General features: G+C 44.7%; 1 protein-coding gene across 7 annotated transcripts in view; it reads left to right on the top strand.

Moving 5' to 3' along the window:
• AP3B2 (adaptor related protein complex 3 subunit beta 2) overlaps nt 1-23,114 on the top strand; it is a 405,963-nt gene that overhangs the window by 288,875 nt on the left and 93,974 nt on the right. For 3 of the 7 annotated variants that reach the window (XM_085644009.1, XM_085644010.1, XM_085644007.1), the window contains exons 17-20: nt 1,342-1,460; nt 11,186-11,297; nt 12,770-12,956; nt 21,795-21,984. In XM_085644009.1, the coding sequence (XP_085500135.1) occupies nt 1,342-1,460; nt 11,186-11,297; nt 12,770-12,956; nt 21,795-21,984 (608 nt within the window). Of the gene's footprint in view, nt 1-1,341; nt 1,461-2,781; nt 2,842-11,185; nt 11,298-12,769; nt 12,957-21,794; nt 21,985-23,114 lie in introns of all 7 variants that reach the window. The other 4 variants (XM_085644012.1, XM_085644006.1, XM_085644011.1 and 1 more) reach the window with 2 other exon arrangements.

Raw genomic sequence — 23,114 nt, 5'->3', positions numbered from 1 at the left:
GCTTGTTCTGTTTGCAACATTGTAGATCGTCCTAGCTCCCTTACCTTTCACCGTACACTTGCTATCACCCGCTCATTTGTCATTCAGTTCTATTCTTACCAAACGTTTACTCTTTCTCTGTAACCTGGAACACCAAGCTATCTTCACCTACAACTCTACCTGTCGGATTGCCCTCAAGGATGTGTCCCAGGCCATCTCCTTCTTTCACTTTACAGCATTGTCCTAGATGACAGCAACACATTTAGTTTCTCTTACCATCTACAATCTGATGATAACTAGATATTTTTCTAATTCCCAGATCCCTCTGCCCATCTCCCAGAATGAATAGCCATCTGCTTCACTGCTGTTTGCCACTACATAGTTCTCTGGTTACTCGTGCTAAATGCATCAAACAGTGAGGCCTTGTATTTCCCTTTCTCATCTGCACCTATGCCTTTCACCAACTCAGTGTTGCCCCCCACCCGACTCACTAACCGTTGAATTTCCCCAGAAGTTTTGGCCTTCTCTTGAAATCATTCTTATGCCTGACATCCTTCATCACAACCACTGCCACTGCAGCATAGTACTCAGGGGTAGAAAAAATTCACTATAATCCTTTCCTGTTCAATGTGCTAATTGTTTGGTTGTCACATGTACGTGACTTGTTTGTGGCAGTATTTATTTAAGTTAGGTGAGTGTCATTTCACAAGTTTCTTTTATATTTATTATAATCTGTACTGAATATAATATATATTCTGTTGTATGGTTGCCTGTGAGAACCACAGTAGCACTTAGAAATTGTATACCCAGTTTCCCATGGGTTGGAAAGTTGCTCGTATAGCTGTAATCCCCCTTTAGAGCCGGAGGCAGCAGTGGAAAGAGGTTGTCCCTACTATTCCATCTCAGAGGTAGACAGTGACCTTTAGATTTCTAAGCCCTTCTTGCTGTAATAATCACAAGCACACACAGCAGGTTCATAGACTTCAGTGAGTGGAGAGCAAGCAAACTCCTGAAATGACAAGATGTTTTCACAATCATTGTTGGCACATTACCTACATTTTGCCACTTCCAACTCGTTTGAATGTTTTGGATAGACATGCCCATAAAAAGCTGTTTTAAATGGAATGATTACAAATTATATTGAGCTGGGTGAGTAAACCTTAGTTCACCACTCTTGCCGAGATGTAAACATCGCTAATGGCCCTATGGGCAGACTATGAGAATTGTAAAATGTACAAATTATTGTGACAAATAATGCAGTACTACAATAAAAATAAGTTAAAAAAGTATCTTGAATTATATTGAAACCTCATCTCAGATTGTTTTTCTATATCACCCGTGTGCCCTTTCTCCGAATGAAAGATCGGGACCACTTCCAGCTTGGCTCACTCTCTCACTTGCTGAACTCCAAAGCAGTCGGCTACCAGGAGCTACCAGATTGGCCAGAGGCTGCCCCAGACCCATCAGTGCGCAATGTGGAGGTGAGGTCTGAGCACTCCCTGCAACTGTCCTAATAATATTTTAATCAGATGTGATTCTCATCTATTCAAACATCTTCCCATGTTCATCCCCCAAATTCGATACTTCTTCTCCCTGACTATTCCCTTTTTGTCGCTGTTGCTTAGCATTTAAATTGTAAAGAAAGAAGTTATCTTTTATTATTATTATTTAAAGCACACCAACACCAATCCCTGGGTTGAGAAGCACTTTATAAAATGCCACATTTATAAATGTGTTCATGTAGATAAAAAGTAGTAGTTGTGTTTGGGTGGGAGAATTCAGAAATAAGTGGAAAAGTGCAGACAGCAGTGTGCTATGGGTTATTGGCACACTCAAATCTGCCTGGACGTGCATGATAATCTTTGGTGCTAAAGCACAATCTGCACTGTGGGGAACATCACCATTTACTCTATAACAACACATAGCCATATATTTCCATGTTAGTGTCATTGTCATTATAAATAGGGCTTCCGGTTTTATGGCATTTATTTTTTAAAGATTTACATCTGTATTTATCCATATTTATTTTGTGTTTTTAAGAACAAATGGAGGGATATAATGGTATATTTCCACATTTATTTAACTAATAAACATGCACTCATACTTTGATGCCTGTTTCGTTTTAGCAAATTTAGCAGCCAGTATAGCAAAACACTGCACACGCAGGCAAGTATTAACATTATATACAAATATATGCTAAAGTATGCCAGTATTTAAGGAAACTCATCCTCTTTTTTAACTCCCCATGCTGTCTATCTGCTCAGCTGTTGGCCTAGAACTCCTGAAGGGCAGCAGGAAAGGTCACTCATAAGAAGCATGATTTTATGTATTTTTCCACTTTTAAAAATAATAACAGACAGGAAATACATTGTTTTCCCTCTGTATTTATCTGTAAATATCAGTAAAAACTGAAAACTAGGAGCCTTATTTATAAAACAGAATTTGAATTAACAGCACCCACACCCAGTAAATAGAAATGTATTTGAAGAAAGACACAACTGCTTCTAAGTAACCTGGCAATGATACTCCATTGCTCCGCTCTTTGAGCTCAGAAACAAATGTTTAGCTTTGAGAAGGACTAAAACTGCTCACCCCATGGTCACAGATGTTGTGATAGCTCACAGCCACATTTGAAGGCATCAGTACTGTCAAAGAAAGACATGCTGCTGAGGCCATGTGTGCATACAGAAACAATAATGTGGATGTTAGGTAGGAGAGTTTGACTGTTAGAAAGCAGGAATGAATGGGAGGGGTTGCACTCAATATACGGTCATAAATGTATTCTCCCACCAATATCTGCAGGAGGAGGAAACAGTCGTACCCCAGGCGGGTCGCATCGGGCTGTTGGGAGAGTGGAAAGAGGTGTGTCTTGCGTGATTTGCTGTGCAGACCTTCATCCTGTCACCTATCTCCTCTTTCTGGTCAATTTAATTTTGTGTCTAGATTCTCAGCAATATGCCACTCTTCTTGCAATTTCCATGACCACTAAGGAACAATAAAGACATAGGGTAGAGTTCAAGGACATCCGGGCCGTGTGTGTTTTCCTCATTTTAGCTTTCTCAGTGTGCTTGTACTTTTTCCATCTACTTCAGGCCATAGGCATGGAATTGGGCATCTTGACCACAGCCTTATTCACAAGGAATGGGGGCTGAGTTGGAAAGTGCCGAAACATTATACCCTCCCAAGCTTGGAATAAGCTTGTGTGTACATACTATCACTCAACAGAAAAAATGGATACTATTTGTCACCCTGGAATATGAGTACCACTTACAAAAGATGTGATACTTGCATGAATTGGCGCAACGGATAGATTTGGCAGCAAGAGTCTGTTATAGATTATTTATGCCACCCAGAGGATGGTTCTACATTAGTTCTTCAAGTCCCAAAGTTTTACATTGTAGAAGTCAATCAGAGACATTTCTTGAATGTCTCACTGCACATCTATCCATAGGCCACAATTATGGATGCCACATTTACATTAATTGTAACTTTAAAATGTGATAGTTATTTTTCTCTTTTCATTGTTTCAAAATATGATCACTTATCATTATTGACAGTGAACAGTCGAGAGAACTTCGGCATGGGAGAAAACATTTAATAATAATGGCTTCAGTAATGAGGCATGAATACGTTCATCTTCACATTTGAGCAAAAGGTTTGCCATAGCTCCTGGCAATATTATTATACGTAAGAAATGCATGATAGATTGCAGGTACTACATTATATCACAAGAATGCTATAAAGTAAAGTCAGTAGCATAAAATGTAAACATATAACCATCCGCATTCTACTGTGCCTTGTGTGGATAGTGAATTACAAACGCCGCTTCTGAGAAAAATATATGTTCGAGGCATATGAGCTGCAGATTGTACACTTAGCATAGATCGCCATCTGGTGTTGGGCCCGGATGTTTGCAGTTTGTTTTTGTTCTTTGGACAGTCTTTGGAAGTCACGAGTTCGGTGACTCCTCCTTCGGTCCGTACTGCGCATGGGCTTCGGCTCCATCCTCAGATTGTTTTTTTCCGCCATCGGGCTCGGATGCGATACTTCGTGCTCCGGCTTCGAACTTCTACGGTTCCAGCCTCGACGGAAAATCCTCGTTTCTTCGAGTTTTCTTCATCATCATCTTCATCTCTCGAAGCGGCACTTTTCTCCATCCCGTACATCGGCACCGGCCTTCGGGCCCTCCTCGACTCCGGTCCCAGCCGATGGAAAGGACTCCGTTCAAAAAGTGCCCAAAATGTGGGTCTAAATTTCCCCACACCGAACTCCATCAGGTGTGTAACCTTTGCCTCTCTCCAGAACACGAGGCTAGAGACTGCCCCTCCTGTAAGTCTTTTCGATCAAAGAAAACCATCCGGGATCGAAGAGCTCGACGCACCATGGCGCACTGATCGTCAGCAGCTCCACCGGACATCTTCAGAGACGACGCCGAAGCTTCGGGGCAACTACACACCGAGCAGGAGGACGACGTCGTCAGCGCTTCCGAGGCCGACGACTCCGATGTGGAGGACATCACACCGGCGCAGCGGGTCGTGAGTACTGTACCCCCTCCCAACCCGCGTCCAAAACCAAAGAGACTCCGGTTACACCCTCGCCTGCAGGCCTGGGCAAAACCAAGCACACAGCTTCTATCACCCCACCTTCGGGCCCGGTGTCGAAGCCTCAGAAGTCTCACGGCAGCTCGGGCTCGAGCCAGCCAACGCCCGGTGCCGAAAAACACCCTCCGGCACCGAAAAAAGTGATACCCAGCTCGACTCCGAAGCCACCGGTGCCGAAGCCTGGACTCTCGGTGCCGACAAAACACAAACACAAATCTGTCGGCACCGACGCTCCGGCGCCAAAAACTCCTTCGACGCCGAAAAAATCGGAGGTTCCCAAAAAGCATGGCGCACAGAAACCATCGAAACCCTCGGCTCCGAAAACACCGGCGCCAGCGGACGATTCGGCGCCACTGGATCTCTTTACACCAGACCCTTTGCAAAAGACTCTATTTAAAGATCCAAAGACTGGGCTATTAACTTAAGTTGTCAAGAAAAGACGGCTTGACACACCGGCTCCTCCTCCACCACCCAAGCGGAAGGACTATGCTACTTCTCCTCTCAGAGTGCCCTCCCCACTACCTCCTCCTCCGCCTCCTCCACCTCCTCCACCTCCCAGGTCTCCGCCACCCTTACCTCATCACTCCCCGACCCCGTCCCCAGATCCGGATTACGGGGATCCAGATTATGACCCAGCGGACGCCCCAATGGACCCCACTCCACCGGGGACCCCAGACCCATGGGAAGACTACCATAACCCTGACATACCGGATATGCCTCAGGACGACCTATACCCATCTAGGCCGTCTCCTCCAGAGGACTCCTTAGGGTTTCATCACTTAGTGCAGAGAGCAGCACACTACCATGGGGTGGACATGCATAGCGAGCCAGTGGAAGACGACTTTCTACTGGACACATTTGACATTCAGGACAAGTCCACGTCTATCTTGCCCATGCTTAAAGGTGTCACCAAGCATGCTGCAGAGGTGTTCAAGGACCCTGTCAGGGCCAGGGTATTGAACCCTAGAATAGAAAAAAAGTACAAGGCGGCACCCACAGACCCTGCATACATTGAGGGCCCTGCTCCCTTAGATTCCCTAGTTGTGTCCACAGCTAGAAAGCGGGCTAACTCCCAGTCCTCAGGGGAAGCCCCACCGCCAGATAAGGAATCCAAACTTCTAGACGCGTCTGGCAAACGCACCGCCTCCCAGGCTGCAAACATGTGGCGCATTGCAAATACACAAGCGCTACTTGCGCGCTATGACAGAGCACACTACGACGAGCTTGAGGCTCTTATGCAGCACCTCCCCGAAAAACACAAACGCAAGGCTCATGACCTTATACAGGAGGGTAAACTAATTACAAACACCTCCATTAAGTGTGCCCTCGATGCAGCCGACACTGCTTCTAGAGCCATAAATACCAGTGTCCTGCTTCGTCGCCATGCCTGGCTCAGGATCTCAGGATTCAAACCTGAAGTCCAGGCGTCCATACTAAATCACCCCTTTGACCAACAAACTCTCTTTGGCCCAAAGGTGGACGAAGCATTAGAAAAGATGAAAAAGGACACAGACACAGCAAAGTCTATGGGGGCACTACAATCACAGGCCCCTAAACGCTCCTTTCGACGCTCATCCTTTCGTAGCACAGGCAGAGGCTACTCCACCGATAGCGCCTCTACCTCCTACAAGTCCCCTCCTCAAAATACCTTTTCAAAGGGCAACCAAAGGGGTGGTTACAGAGGCAACAACAATAAGGGCAGGGGCAAAACTAACACCACCCGTTCTGCCACCCGCCCACACAATGACTTCCCTTCGCTCCCCCCAGCCCATTCCACTCCGGTCGGGGGCAGACTACAAAACTTTATACACGCATGGGAGTCCATAACATCGGACAAATGGGTGACCCAAATTATTCGGTCAGGGTACTGTCTCGAGCTAACATCTACCCCACCCAATATCCCACCAAGGCACCGTCCAATGTCTCAAGAACATTCAACACTGCTCAAACAGGAGGTGCTCTCTCTCCTCCAAAAACACGCTATAGAGAAGGTCCCCGTCAATCAGCAAAATCTAGGGGTCTACTCTCTGTATTTCCTAATACCGAAAAAAGACGGGACCCTGAGGCCCATTCTGGACCTCCGGCCTCTAAATGCATACATACATTCAGACCATTTCCACATGGTCACCCTACAACAAGTCCTCCCGCTCCTTTGTCAGGGAGACTTTCTTACTACCTTGGATCTCAAAGACGCATACTTTCACATTCCAATACACCCTTCTCACAGAAAGTACCTCAGGTTTGTGGTGGACGGTCAACATTACCAGTTCACAGTTCTCCCCTTCGGGGTCACCACCGCACCACGGGTGTTTACCAAATGCCTAGCAGTTGTAGCAGCACACCTCAGACGTCAACATATTCACGTCTTCCCTTACTTAGACGACTGGCTCATAAAAGCCGCGTCCTACAACCAATGTGTGCAACATACCAACAGCACCATTCAACTGCCCCACCAGCTAGGCTTCACGGTGAACTACCAAAAGTCCCACCTCCTACCATCTCACACAAAGCAATATCTCGGGGCCACTATAGACACCTCCAAAGGTATTGCATATCCAAACTCAGCCAGAATCACAAGCATGCAAGCCTTGCGCAAAACATTCCTTCCTCAACACTCTCTTCCAGCAAGAGTGTTTATGAAGCTCATAGGAATGATGGCGTCCTGCATTTTTATAGTGCCCCATGCAAGACTCCACATGCGTCCACTTCAAGAGTGCCTAGCACGACAGTGGAACCAGGCCCAGGGTCAGCTGACGGATCTGGTGTTGGTGGACGGCCGCACCCATCACTCTCTGCAGTGGTGGAACACCACAAACCTTTCCAAAGGGCGACCGTTCCTGGACCCGGTTCCTCAGGTGATTCTAACAGCGGACGCATCGCTCTCCGGCTGGGGAGCGCACCTCTTACACCTCACAATGCAAGGTCTATGGACGCCACATAAAAATTGCTCCACATCAACCATCTGGAGCTCTTGGCGATCTTTCTAGCCCTAAAATTTTTTCAAAAACAGATTTCGGGCAAAGCAGTCCTCATTCGCACAGACAACATGACTGCAATGTATTATATCCAAAAACAGGGGGGGACACACTCTCCACAGCTCTCCCGCTTAGCCCAGAGCATATGGAGATGGGCAATTCCTCAAAACATCTTTCTCCTGGCACAGCACGTTCCAGGCGTGCAAAACACCATGGCAGATCTGCTCAGCAGACAAACGCAACAACTACACGAATGGGAACTGCATCCACAAGTTCTTCACCCATTCTTCCAAATGTGGGGGCATCCTCAGATAGACCTCTTCGCCACCCACGAAAACAAAAAATGCCCAAGCTTCGCCGCCAGATACCCACACCCATTGTCCAAAGGCAATGCGATATGGATGAACTGGTCAGGCAGATTTGCATACGCCTTTCCACCTCTCCCACTAATTCCGTTAGTGGTAAGGAAGCTACAGCAGCACTCCCTCACACTCATTCTGGTAGCCCCAACATGGGCCAGGCAACCGTGGTACACCACACTACTACAGCTATCAGTGGTACCACATCAAAAACTGCACCTGTCCCCATGCCTCCTAACCCAGAACCATGGAGAAATCAGGCACCCGGACCCAGCTCAGCTCAACCTTGCGATCTGGCTCCTGAAATCTTAGAATTTGGTTACCTTAACCTTCCCCCTGATTGTATGAACATTATCATGGAAGCCAGACGTCCTACCACTAGAGCATGCTATGCCGCAAAGTGGAAAAGATTTGTAATTTACTGCCGTAACAATACAATCAACCCTTTAGATGCATCCATACAGCACATCATATGCTATCTGCTCCATCTTCACAGGTGTAACCTGGCATATTCTTCCATACGCCTACACCTGGCAGCGATTGCTGCTTATCTACAAAACAGACAGCATTTATCACTATTCAGAGTGCCCGCTATTAAGGCCTTTATGGAAGGCCTTAAACGAGTAATTCCTCCCAGGGCACCACCTTCCCCTGTATGGAATCTAAATGTAGTTCTTACACGGCTAATGGGTCCACCCTTTGAACCAATGCATAAATGTGAGCTACAGTTCCTCACCTGGAAAACAGCTTTCCTCGTAGCTATCACTTCCCTTAGAAGGGTTGGTGAAATACAAGCGTTCACTATACAGGAACCCTTCCTACAAATACACCACAGCAAGGTCATACTTCGCACAAATCCGAAGTTTCTGCCCAAGGTCATTTCCCCCTTCCATCTCAATCAATCGGTGGAATTACCTGTCTTTTTCTCGCAACCTCAATCTGTTGCAGAGAGGGCCTTACACACACTCGATGTTAAAAGGGCTTTGCTATACTACATACAAAGAACGCAACCCTTCAGGAAGACTAAACAATTGTTCGTTTCCTTCTCTCCACCACATAAAGGCAACCCCATCTCTAAATCAGGGATAGCTAGGTGGATTGTAAAGTGTATACAAATTTGCTATCAAAAGGCAAAAAGAACATTATCTGTTCCACCTAAAGCCCACTCTACTAGAAAGTTAGGGGCTTCTATGGCTTTTCTAGGGAACATACCCTTAGATGACATCTGCAAAGCAGCCACATGGTCAACACCGCACACCTTCACAAAACATTACTGTGTAGATGTGCATTCCAAGCAGCAAGCTAGTGTGGGCCAGGCTGTACTAAAGACACTTTTTCAAACCACTGCAACGGATACCGGTGGTCGCCGCTAAGGTTGGGTCCTGCTATATAATCTATGCTAAGTGTACAATCTGCAGCTCATATGCCTCGAACGGAATATGCTACTTACCAGTATGCATCTGTTCTTGGCATGTAGAGCTGCAGAGTTGTACACGCCCACCCGCCTCCCCGGCTACCTGTATCCGTTCCATTCCATCTTATTTAGATACAACAACACATGGGTTTCTCACTGTTATTACTACGCTCCATCATTTCCCTGTTGGCGAAAAACAATCTGAGGATGGAGCCAAAGCCCGTGCGCAGTACGGACCGAAGGAGGAGTCACCGAACTCGTGACTTCCAAAGACTGTCCAAAGAACAAAAACAAACTGCAAACATCCGGGCCCAACACCAGATGGCGATCTATGCTAAGTGTACAACTCTGCAGCTCTACATGCCAAGAACAGATGCATACTGGTAAGTAGCATATTCCATTTTAATTGTTTAAAGGTGCACAGAATACTTTAAAAAAAGTATTATAGTTCTGTTTATCATTTAACATATTAAAAACTAAGAGAAACCGACATAGTTCTCCTGTGGTCGATAAAAAGCTATTGCTTAAAACATATGTAATAGGAGCACATGAGGTTGCCTACTAAAGAGGAGTGATGGGCTGCCCTCTTCACTATTCTTGTTTTTTCTAGTTTCCCAAACATAAGAGAAACCTCCTCTTAATTCAGCCTACCCCAATTTTAAATTGGATTTTTACACCCCAGAATATTGCCCTGAATAATGGAAAATGTAAAGTACAAAAGCTTGTGAAAGAAAGGAGAGGACAGTGTGCAAGTGTGCCCTCACTTGTGATCCAAAGAAGTGAATTTTGATGACACTGTTACATTAATACATTTGCAAAAACGTATCTGCATTCAATTTCTGTACTACTGGTTCCTGCGCCGGTAGTATGATTATGCCTCCTGCTATCTATTAATAAATAAATTAAATCCTTTACAAGTGGTAGAATACACAGTAGAATACATTCAGTGCAACTCTTTTCATCCCAAAAGACCAGGACATTATGTTAGTGGATGTCAATAGATGAGAGAGGACTATGTAGAACTCACTGGCTGAGCATCCAGTTATTGAGGCCCAAATACTATAGTATCACATTCATCTGCAGCAGCTGTGTGGTTAACACCATGCCAGTCATGTCAAAGTTACCCAGCAGGGTCTTTCTGTATTCTTAACATGTATTTTACTTGAATGTTTACGAGCAAAGTAGTAACCAGAAAATAGGACAGTACTACATTGTTGCCTTCCCAGAATCTCCGCTTGGACTGATATTGAAGCACGTCTATGCACTTGTGTGATCCCTATGTGTGTCATGTGGGAATTACAGGCCTTGAACAAAATTTAGCTTGGACATGGGTAGGCTAAACATTCTGTGAGTTGCAATGCTATGCCCAAAGATGTCCTTAATTCTCTACTCTTCCTGTCACATATGGCAAGTGTGGCTGCTATTGGTCAATTTCTGAGCCATGTAAGGGTCCAAGCACACCAACTTAATTGGTTTTAAGCCTGTTAAGTAAAGCAAAGAATCACATGGAACAGTTTTAGGGGTATTGATTGATTTGTTTTCACGTCTCATTTTATTTCTTATTCTGATGTCCAGAATGACAAATGTTTCATGTTTTCATTTTGTGATATTACAAACTATAATTTGCATGGGGTGTGCTTAAGCAAATATGGATGCCATCTTTATATAGCACCTACCAACTAAGAGACCTTTGTAGAGTTATCGCACTACAAAATGCAGTTACTCAAGGTACATAAGGTCTTTATCTTTCTGTCTCCTCCTGGCATGGTCTGAAAGTGGGATATCAGTACTAGTGTGTGAATTGTCCAATGTTCTGAGGAGATTGTTTCTATGCCTACTTTGCTACTTTCTGTCCAGGTTCCCGAGTGGACCAAGTGTACCAGCAGGGAGAAGAGAAAGGAGAAAGTGGAGAAGCCATTCTACTCAGACTCAGAAGGGGAATCTGGGGCCACAGAATCTGCAGACAGTGGTAAGTGATTTTGAAAAACCTTTAATGACATTTTTAAACACCTGATTTTGGTCACTTCTTCTTTTGCTTCTCATACTTGTGAGAAGTGGTGTCTTTAGGGTTTTCATGCTGTGTGGCTTATGTATTTCTCTTAGTGTTCCTTCTGTTTGCTCAGGAGTACTGCTATGACAGTGTACAATGAAGCACACAACCACTCTAAAAAGCTACAATGCTTGATAGCAACCCTTTATGTCATCCTTTGAGATATCAATTACTACTGACTCTTTGATGACAGAACTCTCACCTTGTATTGAAGTACTGTGTGCCAGCAATGGCTGTCCAAATATAATTCCCTAAATTAGGATATATATTGTTTTGTCTTTTAAAGTTGACTATCAGAATGGTTATTCTACCTACATTCAATTATGGGTCACCTTGCAAAGAATTTAAACAGTCTATGGCACCCACCTGTGTTAGTTGTATCATGCAGGATTAGTGGACCGCCTTCTTTTTTGCCTGACTTTGTGTCATTAGTAATTGTAAATCAGTGGCAACAGGATTCATGATGTATACCGGTCCTCAATACTATTCAGTTAGCCTTGTGCTGTAATGCAACACAAACGAGGATTCATGCTGGATAACAGATCAGCCATGATGGTATTTAATAGTCCTGCATTGCCATATGACATGGAGTGTGTTTGTCACAGTGTAAACAAAATTTGGGCTGCAGAATGAACATTTGTGGTTAATTGTCTGTAGGTGATCATGTGCTACTGATGTACCCCCAGCCAGTGATGTGTTGTAACACGACTAAAGATGACTAAGTGAACATCGGTTATGAATCATTCAGGGCTGACCAATCCTGGGCAAGAAAATCCTACTTCGCATTGTATGTGCGGTAACCCTGTGTGCACAAGCTTGTTCAGCTGCATCTCACTATTACACTCCGAAGTGACTCTAAGGCGACCTGCTAGGACTTATAATGTATGGTATAGGGTGATCAGTGAGCGCAGATAATAATACTAGCCATTTCACTTTCCTTTTTGTCTTGCATGGTTTTGATCAGCAGAAACAATGATTCTCCTTGTTTAGGCTGTATGTTCTATTTGAATTTATTTTTCAGTTTAATATGTATCCTTATTACTGTCTATTTAATTTTAATAAAGGAACATGGCTCATCGTATTGCCTCTTGGTGTGTCCCTTAGACAGTGATCCGTTATGATCCCGTATGCAGGACACAGCGCCTAGTCTTTATGAAGAGAGTCCTTCAGTTGCTTAACTCTTTACTAACAATAAACTTAGTTCGTCCTCAGAAGTTATGTGGTTGCTCTCAAAGTTCAAGAACAATCAAACACTGCTAAAAAAAAGTGCCCTCCTCAAACCAGACTGTGGTAGATCAAGTTCATTATCAGCCCTCATTATCATTATCAGCCCACACATTTATAAACCACTTTTAACCAAAGTCGTCCAATTGTGTGTCCCTTCTGCTTAGAACCAGAGTCTGTCAGTGCATCTGCAAGTGAGAGCGGCAGTGAAAGTGGCTCTGGCACGGAAAGCAATGAAGAGGAGGAAGAAGAAGAAGAGGAGAGTGGAGATCAGTCTGAATCTGACAAGGAAACTACCAAAAGGATGAAAGTGAAGGAAGTCCCTCGTAAAGCTTCTCCTCAGAATGCAGAAAGGTAAGACTGGTAGCCATGACAGCAAGCACACTGCATGAAACAGGTCCGCAGAAAAACTGTCTATGTTGGAATTCATAAATAACTACCAGGGAAACTTAGGTCATCCTTTCAGAACAATCAGCAGACACTGGTTATTGGTGATTATATAGTTTGACAGTGTTTCCACCAGCATCAGTGTTCTTTGCTTGCTGGGCTCAATCTAGTATTTTTATCAGTCAATGGCAGTATCCTTGTTTTGTGATTTTCAGAAGTGTTAAAAATTCGCAGCCTTAGCCTCCAGCTACTTCACCTTCTTCTGTCCCACACTTTCAGAGATAATCCTTCTGTTTCTTCTCAGGTATCCTATTCTCAGATGGGATCCCGTAGGCTGCGTATAAAGAGTGTTCACCAATATTATTTTGCTGCAGATACTATGGACAGTTTGCCTGTAAGAAAATAGAAGATACAACTTTCACATGTATCTAATCAGGCCAAGGTCTGCATCATCCCATTCACTAGCTGAAGATGTGTTTAATAAAACCTACGAAAAAATCTGTTTACTGGCTCAACCTTTCTGTTTGTTAGCCAACAAGTCCCCACACTCCTGCTTGGGATGCGTTCGTTTTTTCGTTTCAAAAATGTTTACTCAGAACGCACTGCTTTACCATCTCACATGCACAGTTATTGCTAAAGAAGTGTTCCTGATAGAACGAACACCTTTTCGATTTTGCCTGCAGTGCCACTCCAAATATCCACACACTAATCAACACCTGGTGTGCAGCCTTTGCCTTTCACCCGATCACAGCGAGGCTGACTGTGATGCCTTCAAGTCTTTCTCTTCGCTCTCCAAGATCGAAGGGTGAGTCCGTTGGAGATGTCTCATCGTAATGAAGACATTTTCTGGGAGGAGCACACCTAGGAAGAGCCCCTCTGAGGAAGAAGGGGCTTTTTCTGTCTAAGAAATCTCCGGATCGAGCATGGAGGAGGAATTAGAGTACACCCTGCCAGCACGTGAGTACTATCACCCCACACTCTGCACCAACACCCAAGCACACATTAAAACACTCGCCCTTTCCACAAATAGAGGTCCCCGGACCCCCACTACCATCTGACCAGGGTCAGATCCGAAAAAACACTTTGGTCGCCCCGCCCCCAGCAAACAAAATTTTCCAACAAGACTAAGCCCTTGGTATCAACTTCCTTGGATCGTGCACATGCTTCAGTCTCCACCCAACCTTCAGGACCAACGCAACAACCAACACCAGTTACCTCGGTGCTGAACAAAAAACACTCCTCAGTTCCTAAAACCTAAATTCCGAAATCGTCCGAGACTGAAACTTCAAAGCATTCCTCAGTTTCAATGTCTCCGGTCAAGCCTATCCTTGTAACAATGGACGTTAGACAGCGGAAGATCCAGATTCAAGAAGGCACTGGGCGAATAATAATGGCCTCTCCTCCACCAAAGAGGCAATTCACTTTTGAGGATGCATTGGACGTTCCTGTTCTCTCAGAAAGAGGACAAAAGACAAGGCTACCAGCCCTACTCATCATCCTCCCCCATTATCATAACCACGTCCACTATCCCCTCCTTCTCCTACATCTCCACATCAGGACTCTCTCGATGCTGCATCTCCAGGGTCACCAAGGGCAAACACTGGAGGTATGGGAGAGCCATTAGGGGATCCTGACACTTTGGACACATATGATGCAGATCGTATAACACCAAATTATCTGGATCTTTATGCAGCTCTCCCCTCCCCTCCTGACGATGCTAGTGTATTGCTAGAGCAGCTATTTACCATGGGGTTGAGCTACACAAGGAGTCTTTGAAGCAAGACTTTCTCTTTGATACCCTCTCATCCACCTACAGTGATACACAATTTTTACCCATCTTTCCTGGCATGCTACGACACTCTGAAGACATCTTCAAAAAGCCAGTTTGTGCCCAAGTTATTACCCCACGAATAGATAAAAAGTACAAAGTGGCTCCATCAGACCCCATTTATATACGAAGTCAGTTACCACCAGCCTCCATAATTGCCACTACTGCGCGGTAGAGAGCAAAAAGTCAGGCAACTGGGCATACGCCACCTCCTAAAAAAGAGAATAAGCGTATTGAGGCAGCAGGTAAAAGAATAGCAGCGCAGGCAGCTAATCACAGGTGCGTCGCCAATTCCCAGCCACTTTTAGCATGTTATGATAGAGCTCATAGGGAAGATATGGAGGAGCTATCTACAGTATCTCCCTGAGGGCCATCATCAAAGAGGACAGCAGATTGTTGTAGAGGGTCAAGCCATCACCAATAATTCCATAAGGTGTGCCCTAGATGCAGGGGATCCACCGCTAGAGGTATCAATACCAATGTTCTTCTTAGGAGACATGCTTGGCTCAGGTGTTCTGCCTTCTAGCCAGAAGTCTAACAGGCAGTCCTTAACATGCCTTTCGACAAAGCCCATCTTTTTGACCCACTGGTGGACACCACACTATAGAAAATGAAAAAAGAAACAGAGACTGCTAATGCTATAGGAGTCTTACAAAGTACTACATTTAGAGTCTCTTTTCGTCGCTTTGGCTCCAAGGGCAGATATAAATCCATCACTACAGATTCCGCCACGAAACAAAAGCAGGGCCAATCCACCTAAAGTAAGGACTATTTCAAGGGCTCCTTCAGAGGTGGAAATAAAAAAGGTAGGGGCCAGGGATACTTCCACACTTGGAGCAACATCCACTGCAAAACAGTGTCTACCCAATCCTTCACCCCAACCACACAGCACCTGTCGGGGGGGAAGATTAAAATGTTTTCACCCAATTTGGGAGTCTATCACCACAGACCAGTGAGTACTCGCCATTATCCAACATGGCTACTGTCAGTGTGGCAAGATGGCGTCAGTGTTGGCAAGATGGCGTCAGTGTGATTCCTAGCCGCTCAGCTGCCCTCGCCATGGGGATGCAGCGTCGGAAGGCACCGGGAACGCAATGTGAAACCAGGCTTGGCTGCCAATTCATTTCAGTAGCTGCGACTAGAACACTTGGAGGTTTGTATTACCCGGGGAGAAAGTCTCAGGATGCATTTGCCTGCCGGCTGGTTATCATGGTCCTGGTTCGCAACAAAACGGTTTCCAGTGCTTAGCGGAGGTGGAGCATGTCGAACCGGGGAGCGAGAGGCTCCAAATCCAAGAACACAGCTGCTAATGCCGGCCAGGGAGATGCCGAGGCGTCGGATACCACATTGAAAGGTAAAAGAGAGACGGGGGCACCAAAAAGACAGCGGGGAAACTCGGGTGAGGAGTAGTGCCTAAGGAGGGCTCCCAGCCCTCTATTGTTAAACATCTAACAATCAGCAAATTACCGGCTCCTACCACTGAAACCGCACTGCCTCCAGGGGGTGAGCAAGTAGATACACTGGCGACGGAAAAAGGGAACTTTAGTCCACTGCAACTGGGTGAACAGTTAAAAGAAAATCCTACCCCAGGAGCAGAGCTGTTGATGCCATCAAACCGGCAGGCCCCCCTGGCTCCCTTGAATAGCAATTTGATTCTTACGACCTTGCCTGCCCCCGTCTCTGACGCTCACACCCCAGTCTCCAGGTTTAAAGAGTCAGACTCTCAAATTACGGAATACAACTCGGAGTTGCGAGCTCCCCAGACCCCAGAATTAACTAGCGAACACTTTTTCTCCGTATCTGATGGCTCTGAATCCACCACAGAGGATTGCTTGACTAGCGCAAGTGACGACGATGTCTCTGATAATAATAACAGCATTCTCTCTAGAGACACTGGGACTGTTCAGCGCCAGAAGAGGGCATTCAACAAGATTAGCCAGCTGAGGTGGAGTTATTCAGATTCCCAGCTTTCTTTTACTCACGGAGAAGAAGCTTTGAAACCCTTATACAAGGGGAACACAGGAACAGCACCCCAAACTACGGATGAGCCCTCTTTAACTTCCATTTTGGTTTCTATAAAGCAGTTCCAGGAAGAGGTACGCTCCGACAGCCTCCTCGCCAGGGGGGGCGCCAAAAAGTTGCAAGGGGGCATGAGAAAGCTAAGCAAAATCTGTACCGACATTGGGGATAGGGTTACCATGGTTTAAGGTCATGCAGAAAGTTTAGAAACTGAAGTAACTGCCCTAAAAGGTCAAGGGTCTTCTTAAGCTGCCTGTTTAACAGATTTAATGACAAAGATCGAGGAGCAGAAGAACAGACCATGCCGGAATAACCTCCGCCTACTAGGGATTCCTGAAGGGGCAGAGGGGGGCGATCCAAGGAGCTTCATTGTTAAACTCCTGTGAGACGCCATACCCTAACACTCTAACTGGAACTGGGAATTACGAGATCCAGCAGCACACCGCTTTCCTTTCAATTTAAAGAAGCAACATGATGGCAGCAGTTACAGCGGAGATAAGGCCAGGGCCTTTCTGGTGTTTTTTGGGAATTCTTTGCTTAGGCAGTTGGTCTATGATCAGGCTCGTCCCAATTCCCAGAAGGGCTCTAATGGGATGTTGTTCTACGCTAAACCTGATCTTTGCCATGCCACAGTTGAGCGGGGGTGGCGTCTAAGTCAGCTAATCGCTCCTTTTCAACAGCAGGGTGCCCAGGTTTTCTTAAGGAACCCGGCTAGACTAAAGGTTATCTTGAATGGGTCTTCTGATATCTTTCTATCAGAGATTAAGGCAGAAGAGTTCCTTGGGGAAGTCAAGGCTTAGTATATGTTGGTCCCCCTCCTCTTTTCCATACTCTCTCTTTGCTTTTTTCTTACTTTCGGCTATTGGGGTTGACATGCTGGGGGGGTGGTTTGGCTCGCCAGGTTTTCTAATAGGAACTTTTTTCTCACAACTGCCGGTTACACTTTAAAGGTTTTAGTTAATAATAATACACTGCACCTTACTTTGTTCAAATGACTTTATTAGTATTGTCTTCTCTTGTCTTCTTTACTATGTTTGCAATGTTTGCACAAGAAACATGAGGCACTTTATTAGTAATGGTCTTTTAGCAGCGGTGCAATCATACTTTTAGACTGATAAATGTATGCTCTGGCCCTTTAGACTGTCAGCACTTTCCTTTATAACAGTTGGTATGATGTTTGCTTAATTTGCCTTTTCCATTTTGTGCTTTCTTACGTGGACGTCAAGATGGGATTATGGCTCTGAGATAATTTTGTTCTCCCTGCTGCTGTAAAAACTCATTGTGATAGATTAGAGGGTGGGGGATTACGCTGTATTGAATTATTCTATGTTTTGTTTTTGTACTGCATATCTAAAAAGAAAAAAAAACACTTTCATATGGTTATTATGCAGGATGTAATTCCACTTCTACAACAAGGCAGCCTATAGAACGCTTACTTTCACATACCCATGCATCCTGCTCATTGCATATACCTCAGGTTTGTCATAGCAGGAAAACACTACCAATTCTAAGTTCTACCTTTTGGGGTGACCACAGCACCTCGAGTGTTCATTGTTTGGTAGTAATGGCAGCAAATGTTTGAAGACAAAACTTTCACATATTTCCCTACCTAGACAATAGGCTCATCAAAGCAGTACCTACCATAAGGGCCAACAGTACACTCAGTTGACTGTGGATTTACTTCACAGCCTGGGGCTTAGAATAAATGTTCCTAAGTCTCGGCTTCAACCTCTCCAAATTCAAATATATCATAGGAGCAATCCTCAACACACAGTCAGGATTAGCATAGCCCAATCCAGCTCTAGTTCAGAATTTTCCCACATTTCCAACCCAACTCATCTCTCACAGTTTGGACTGTGATGTGTCTGCTAGGGATGATGGCCTCTTGTATTGCCGTAGTCCCCCATGCGAGGTTACATATGAGTCCACTGCAGCAATGTCTAGCTCGCTAGTGGTCTCAGTCACTGGGTCACGTCGAACATCTAGTGTTGATAGACCACCACACTTTCTTTTTCCTGCAGTGGTGGAACACCAACAACCTGCTACAGGGGCAGCCTTTTCTGGACCCTGTTCCTTAACTCACTCTCACCACAGACTCATCGTAGATGGGTTGGGGTGCCCATCTACAAGACCTCACAGTACAAGATCTGTGGAATGTCAAACCTCAATCTCTACTCATCTGCTACTTGGAACTTCAGCCAATTTTCCTTGCCCTGAAAGTATTTCACATGGTTGCCCTGGTCCTGACGGACAAGATGACAGCCATGTATTATTTACAAAAACACGGGGGTGCACAGTCTTCTCAACTGTCCCATTTGTCTCAGCCCATATGGAACTGGGCTGTTCACCATCACAGTTACCTCTTGGCAGAGTATCTGCTGGGAGTCGACAACGATTTTGCAGACCTGCTATGCAGGATGCAGCAACAGACTCACAGGTAGAAACTCCACCCCCAAGTCCTCTTACCCTACTTTCAAAAGTGGGGGTTTCTTCAAATAGACCTTTTCGCCACAGCCGAAAATACAAAATGCCCAAACTCCACCACCAGATACCCACACCCACTATCCCAGGATAACACACTATGGATGAGTTGGTCAGGGATATTTACCTATGCTTTTCCACCTCTCCCTCTCATTCCATTTCTGATTCTGAGACTCAGGCAGACATCTCTCACCATGATCCTAGTAGCTCCCGCTTGGACGAGTCAACACTTGTTTACAACACTATTAGACCTTTCAGTAGTCACCCCATGAGAATCTCCCCAACAGGCTAGACCTTCTCACTCAAGCAAGGACAGATAAATCACCTGGACCCCAAAACTCTCAATCTAGAGAGTCTTGGAGTTCGGCTATCTTAACTTACCACAAGAATGCATGGACATTTGTAAGCAAGCTCATAAGCCAACTACTAGAGCATGTTATGCTGCAAAGGTGGAAGCTTTTTGTTTATTACTGCCAACCTAAACTAATTGATCATATTAAAGCCACAGTTCAAGACATTATCTGCTACCTACTCCATCTGCAAAAGGCAAATTTAGCCTATACTTCCAATATATTACACCTGGCTGTCATTGCTGCCTGTGTCCAAAATAGACCGCTTTTCTCATTGTTCAACAGTCATTGCTCCGAGGTTTCCACTGGCACCCTTTTGGAATTTTAACATTGTTCTAATCAGGCTCAAGGGTCCCCCTTTTGAGTCTTAACTCATGCACACTACAATTCCTTTCATGTAAAGTGGCATTTTTGGTTGCCATCACCTCACTCGGGTGTGATCAGGCTCAAGGGTCCCCCTTTTGAGTCTTAACTCATGCACACTACAATTCCTTTCATGTAAAGTGGCATTTTTGGTTGCCATCACCTCACTCGGGTGTGTTAGTAAGCTCCAGGCTTTAACCTTACATGAACGATTTTTTCAAATGCATAAAGACAAGCTGGATCTTTGTACTAATCCTACATTTTTACCTGAAGTGGTTTCTAAATTTTATCTTAATCGTTCTATTGAGCTCCCAGTTTTTTTCCCTAACCCATGTTCTGTAGCGGAAAGAGCTCCTCATACCCTAGATGATAAAAGAGCGCTCATGTTCTGCATTGATAGAATTAAAGCATTCAGAAAAACAAAGCAGAGCACATTCCACTCGTAAAATGTTAGCTACTATGGCTTTTTCAGGACATATTCCCATAGTTGATATTTGTAAGGCATCTACATGGTCTACCCCACACACATTAACCAAACACTACTATGTGGATGTTTTCATACGCCAACAAGCCACTGTAGGTCAGGCAGTATACATACTCTTTTTCAAACTACTGCAACTCCCACAGGCTAGCCACCGCTTGTTAGGAGGGACTGCTTCACAATCTATGCAGAGCATGTGTATTAACAGCCACACATGACATCAAATGGATTGTTACTTACCTTGTAAGCATCTGTTTGTGGCATGTAGTGCTGTAGATTCCCATGTGCTCTACCTCTTCCCCATACACCAGTGGCCGTTGTAGTTATTTTCAATACTTAGGTGATGCATTTGCATTTAGCATGGACATCCTCATTTTTACACTCTTTCTACACCCCTTTCTCACCCGACTGTGGGTAAACAGTCTAACAGAGGAGTCGATGCCCATGCGCAGTATCACTGAGAAGGAGGAATCACTCAATTTTATGTCTCAAATCTTCTTAGGAAAAAAACAACTTGCACAACTCCGATTCCAACACTAGATGGCAGGAGTCTGCAGAGAATGTGAATCTACAGCACTAATGCCACAAACAGATGCTTACAGGATAAGACACATAATCCTTCCAGTTCCTTTTATATTGTTTTGTAGACCCTTAAGTGGGCTGGTCTATTAACAAAAACCTGAGTGGTTCAATTGCCACAAAAAAGCAAACTTTGAATATCTCACTGATGCTAAAAATCCTAGAGAACAGTTTCCATTCAGTTACAGGAGTTTTAGAAACAAGGGAGATTCACTGTGACAGACAATCAGGCTTGTTTTCCCAATTAAGGCTCAGAGAGGGCTTTTTTTGCTTGCGTTTAGGGGCCCAGCCGGGCACCTTACGTTCTCCGGTCTGTTTTGTCATTCTCATTTTTCTCCCACACACTAAAGCATGCAGCATGGTGCATTGTCAGCCCACTTCATCCATTGAGCAACTTCATTGTGAGTGACGGCATTCTGCTCTTTCGCAAGGACCACATCCGCATACCATGTGCCAGGGACTACTACGGAGATGTTTATTCTTTGAGACCAAAAACAAATTTGCTTTTATCCAGTGTTTTGTGAATTGGCAGGGGTCTAGTATAGAATTGATAGCAGATCGTGTTTACCTTCAATTATTTTGCCACTGCATTAGTTAGGGCAAGTAGAATATATAGGAATGTACATCAATAAAACTAATGCTCAGAACAAGAGTGAATGTGTGCTTATGTGTACAGAGTCTCACTAAAATTAAAACATTTTCAGCAGCGATCAAAGTGAGGAAGAAGAGGAAGACCCCAAGAAGGTGAAGATAAAGAAGTCCAACCGTAAATCACTTGCGAAGTCCTCGTCGGAGGATGGCAGCAGCTCTGAGAGTGCATCCTCGGAGTCCGAGTCGGAATCAGAGGAAGAGGATGAGTCCCAGTCTGAGCCAGAAATAAGGACAAAAAAGACGGTAACATGTTCTGTTTTCTTCAGGGATCATGCTGGAAATGGGAACGAGTCCAGCAAACAGCAGTGTGTTCTTTGGATTGAATGAATAAGCGAGAGATTAAGGGAAATTAGCAACAAGGCACAATGTAATTTTACGTACACTAGCAAGTTATGAGAATTGTATATTCAGATAACCAAGAGATTGAGAATGCAGAAAATTGAGATTATTCACCCTATTCCAGTTTCACCACGCTGCCCTGTTTCATTTTATTCATTTAACTACTTTTATTTTGAATGTCGACCCATAAAACAAATAATATAAAATCAACATTTCATCACTAATACAAACACAACATCAAACCGAGTTATGAAAGGATGAAAGTCCTCTTCAAAAACACTTTACTCTGTGATCCTACTTTTATATTTTTTATTTTATTTATTGAGAGTTATTGCAACGCTTACTCAGAAAGACAGAACCCCAACAATTTCTGTAATACAGAGGGGAGACATAGGAGAAGGGGGAGGAGGTAAAGAGATAAAGCATAGTCAGCGCATACAAATGGCGTAAAAAATACCAAACCAAGCTGGATAATGGAACTTTAGTAGCACATCCGTGATCGACCATGAAAAGTCTCGGGTTTAACGGCCGGAGTAAGCGGTCCGGTGCATGTCTGGCGCTCTGAGTGGGGCCACAAGGCTATGGATTAGGGCTAACTTCACAGTGCTACTTCACATTACATGATACCATCTTCAGTACATACAGGAGTTCACAATTCAGAACAACATGTTTCTAGGGTGAGGGTGTGTCACAAGATCTCAAATACATTAAAAAATGTGTCTTTTGGCCAGGCTGGAATAGGCATCAGTTCCCACTAGGTGACCAGTTCTTCTTGGCAGCACGTAACATCTTGTAGCCATAATGTGACCTTGGGGGCAGCACTCTTCCCCCAATGTTTAGCCAGTTGGCGCTTGGCCAGTATTAGGAGCACTGCAGTTAGGCGGCGGGCTCCCTGTGGCAGATCTTTACCATTGCCAAGGAAGTTGACTTTCGATGTTAGAGGAATCTGGTGCCTTGTGATCTGTTGAAATGTAGACTGTACGTCACACCAATAGTCTGCCATTCTAGGACATTCCCAGGTTAAATGTAGAAAT

Source organism: Triturus cristatus, chromosome 3_1 (assembly GCF_964204655.1).
Source record: "Triturus cristatus chromosome 3_1, aTriCri1.1, whole genome shotgun sequence".
NCBI classification, from domain to species: domain Eukaryota; kingdom Metazoa; phylum Chordata; class Amphibia; order Caudata; family Salamandridae; genus Triturus; species Triturus cristatus.
Note: the sequence above shows the minus strand (reverse complement) of the source record. Positions and strands in the feature narration are given on the sequence as shown.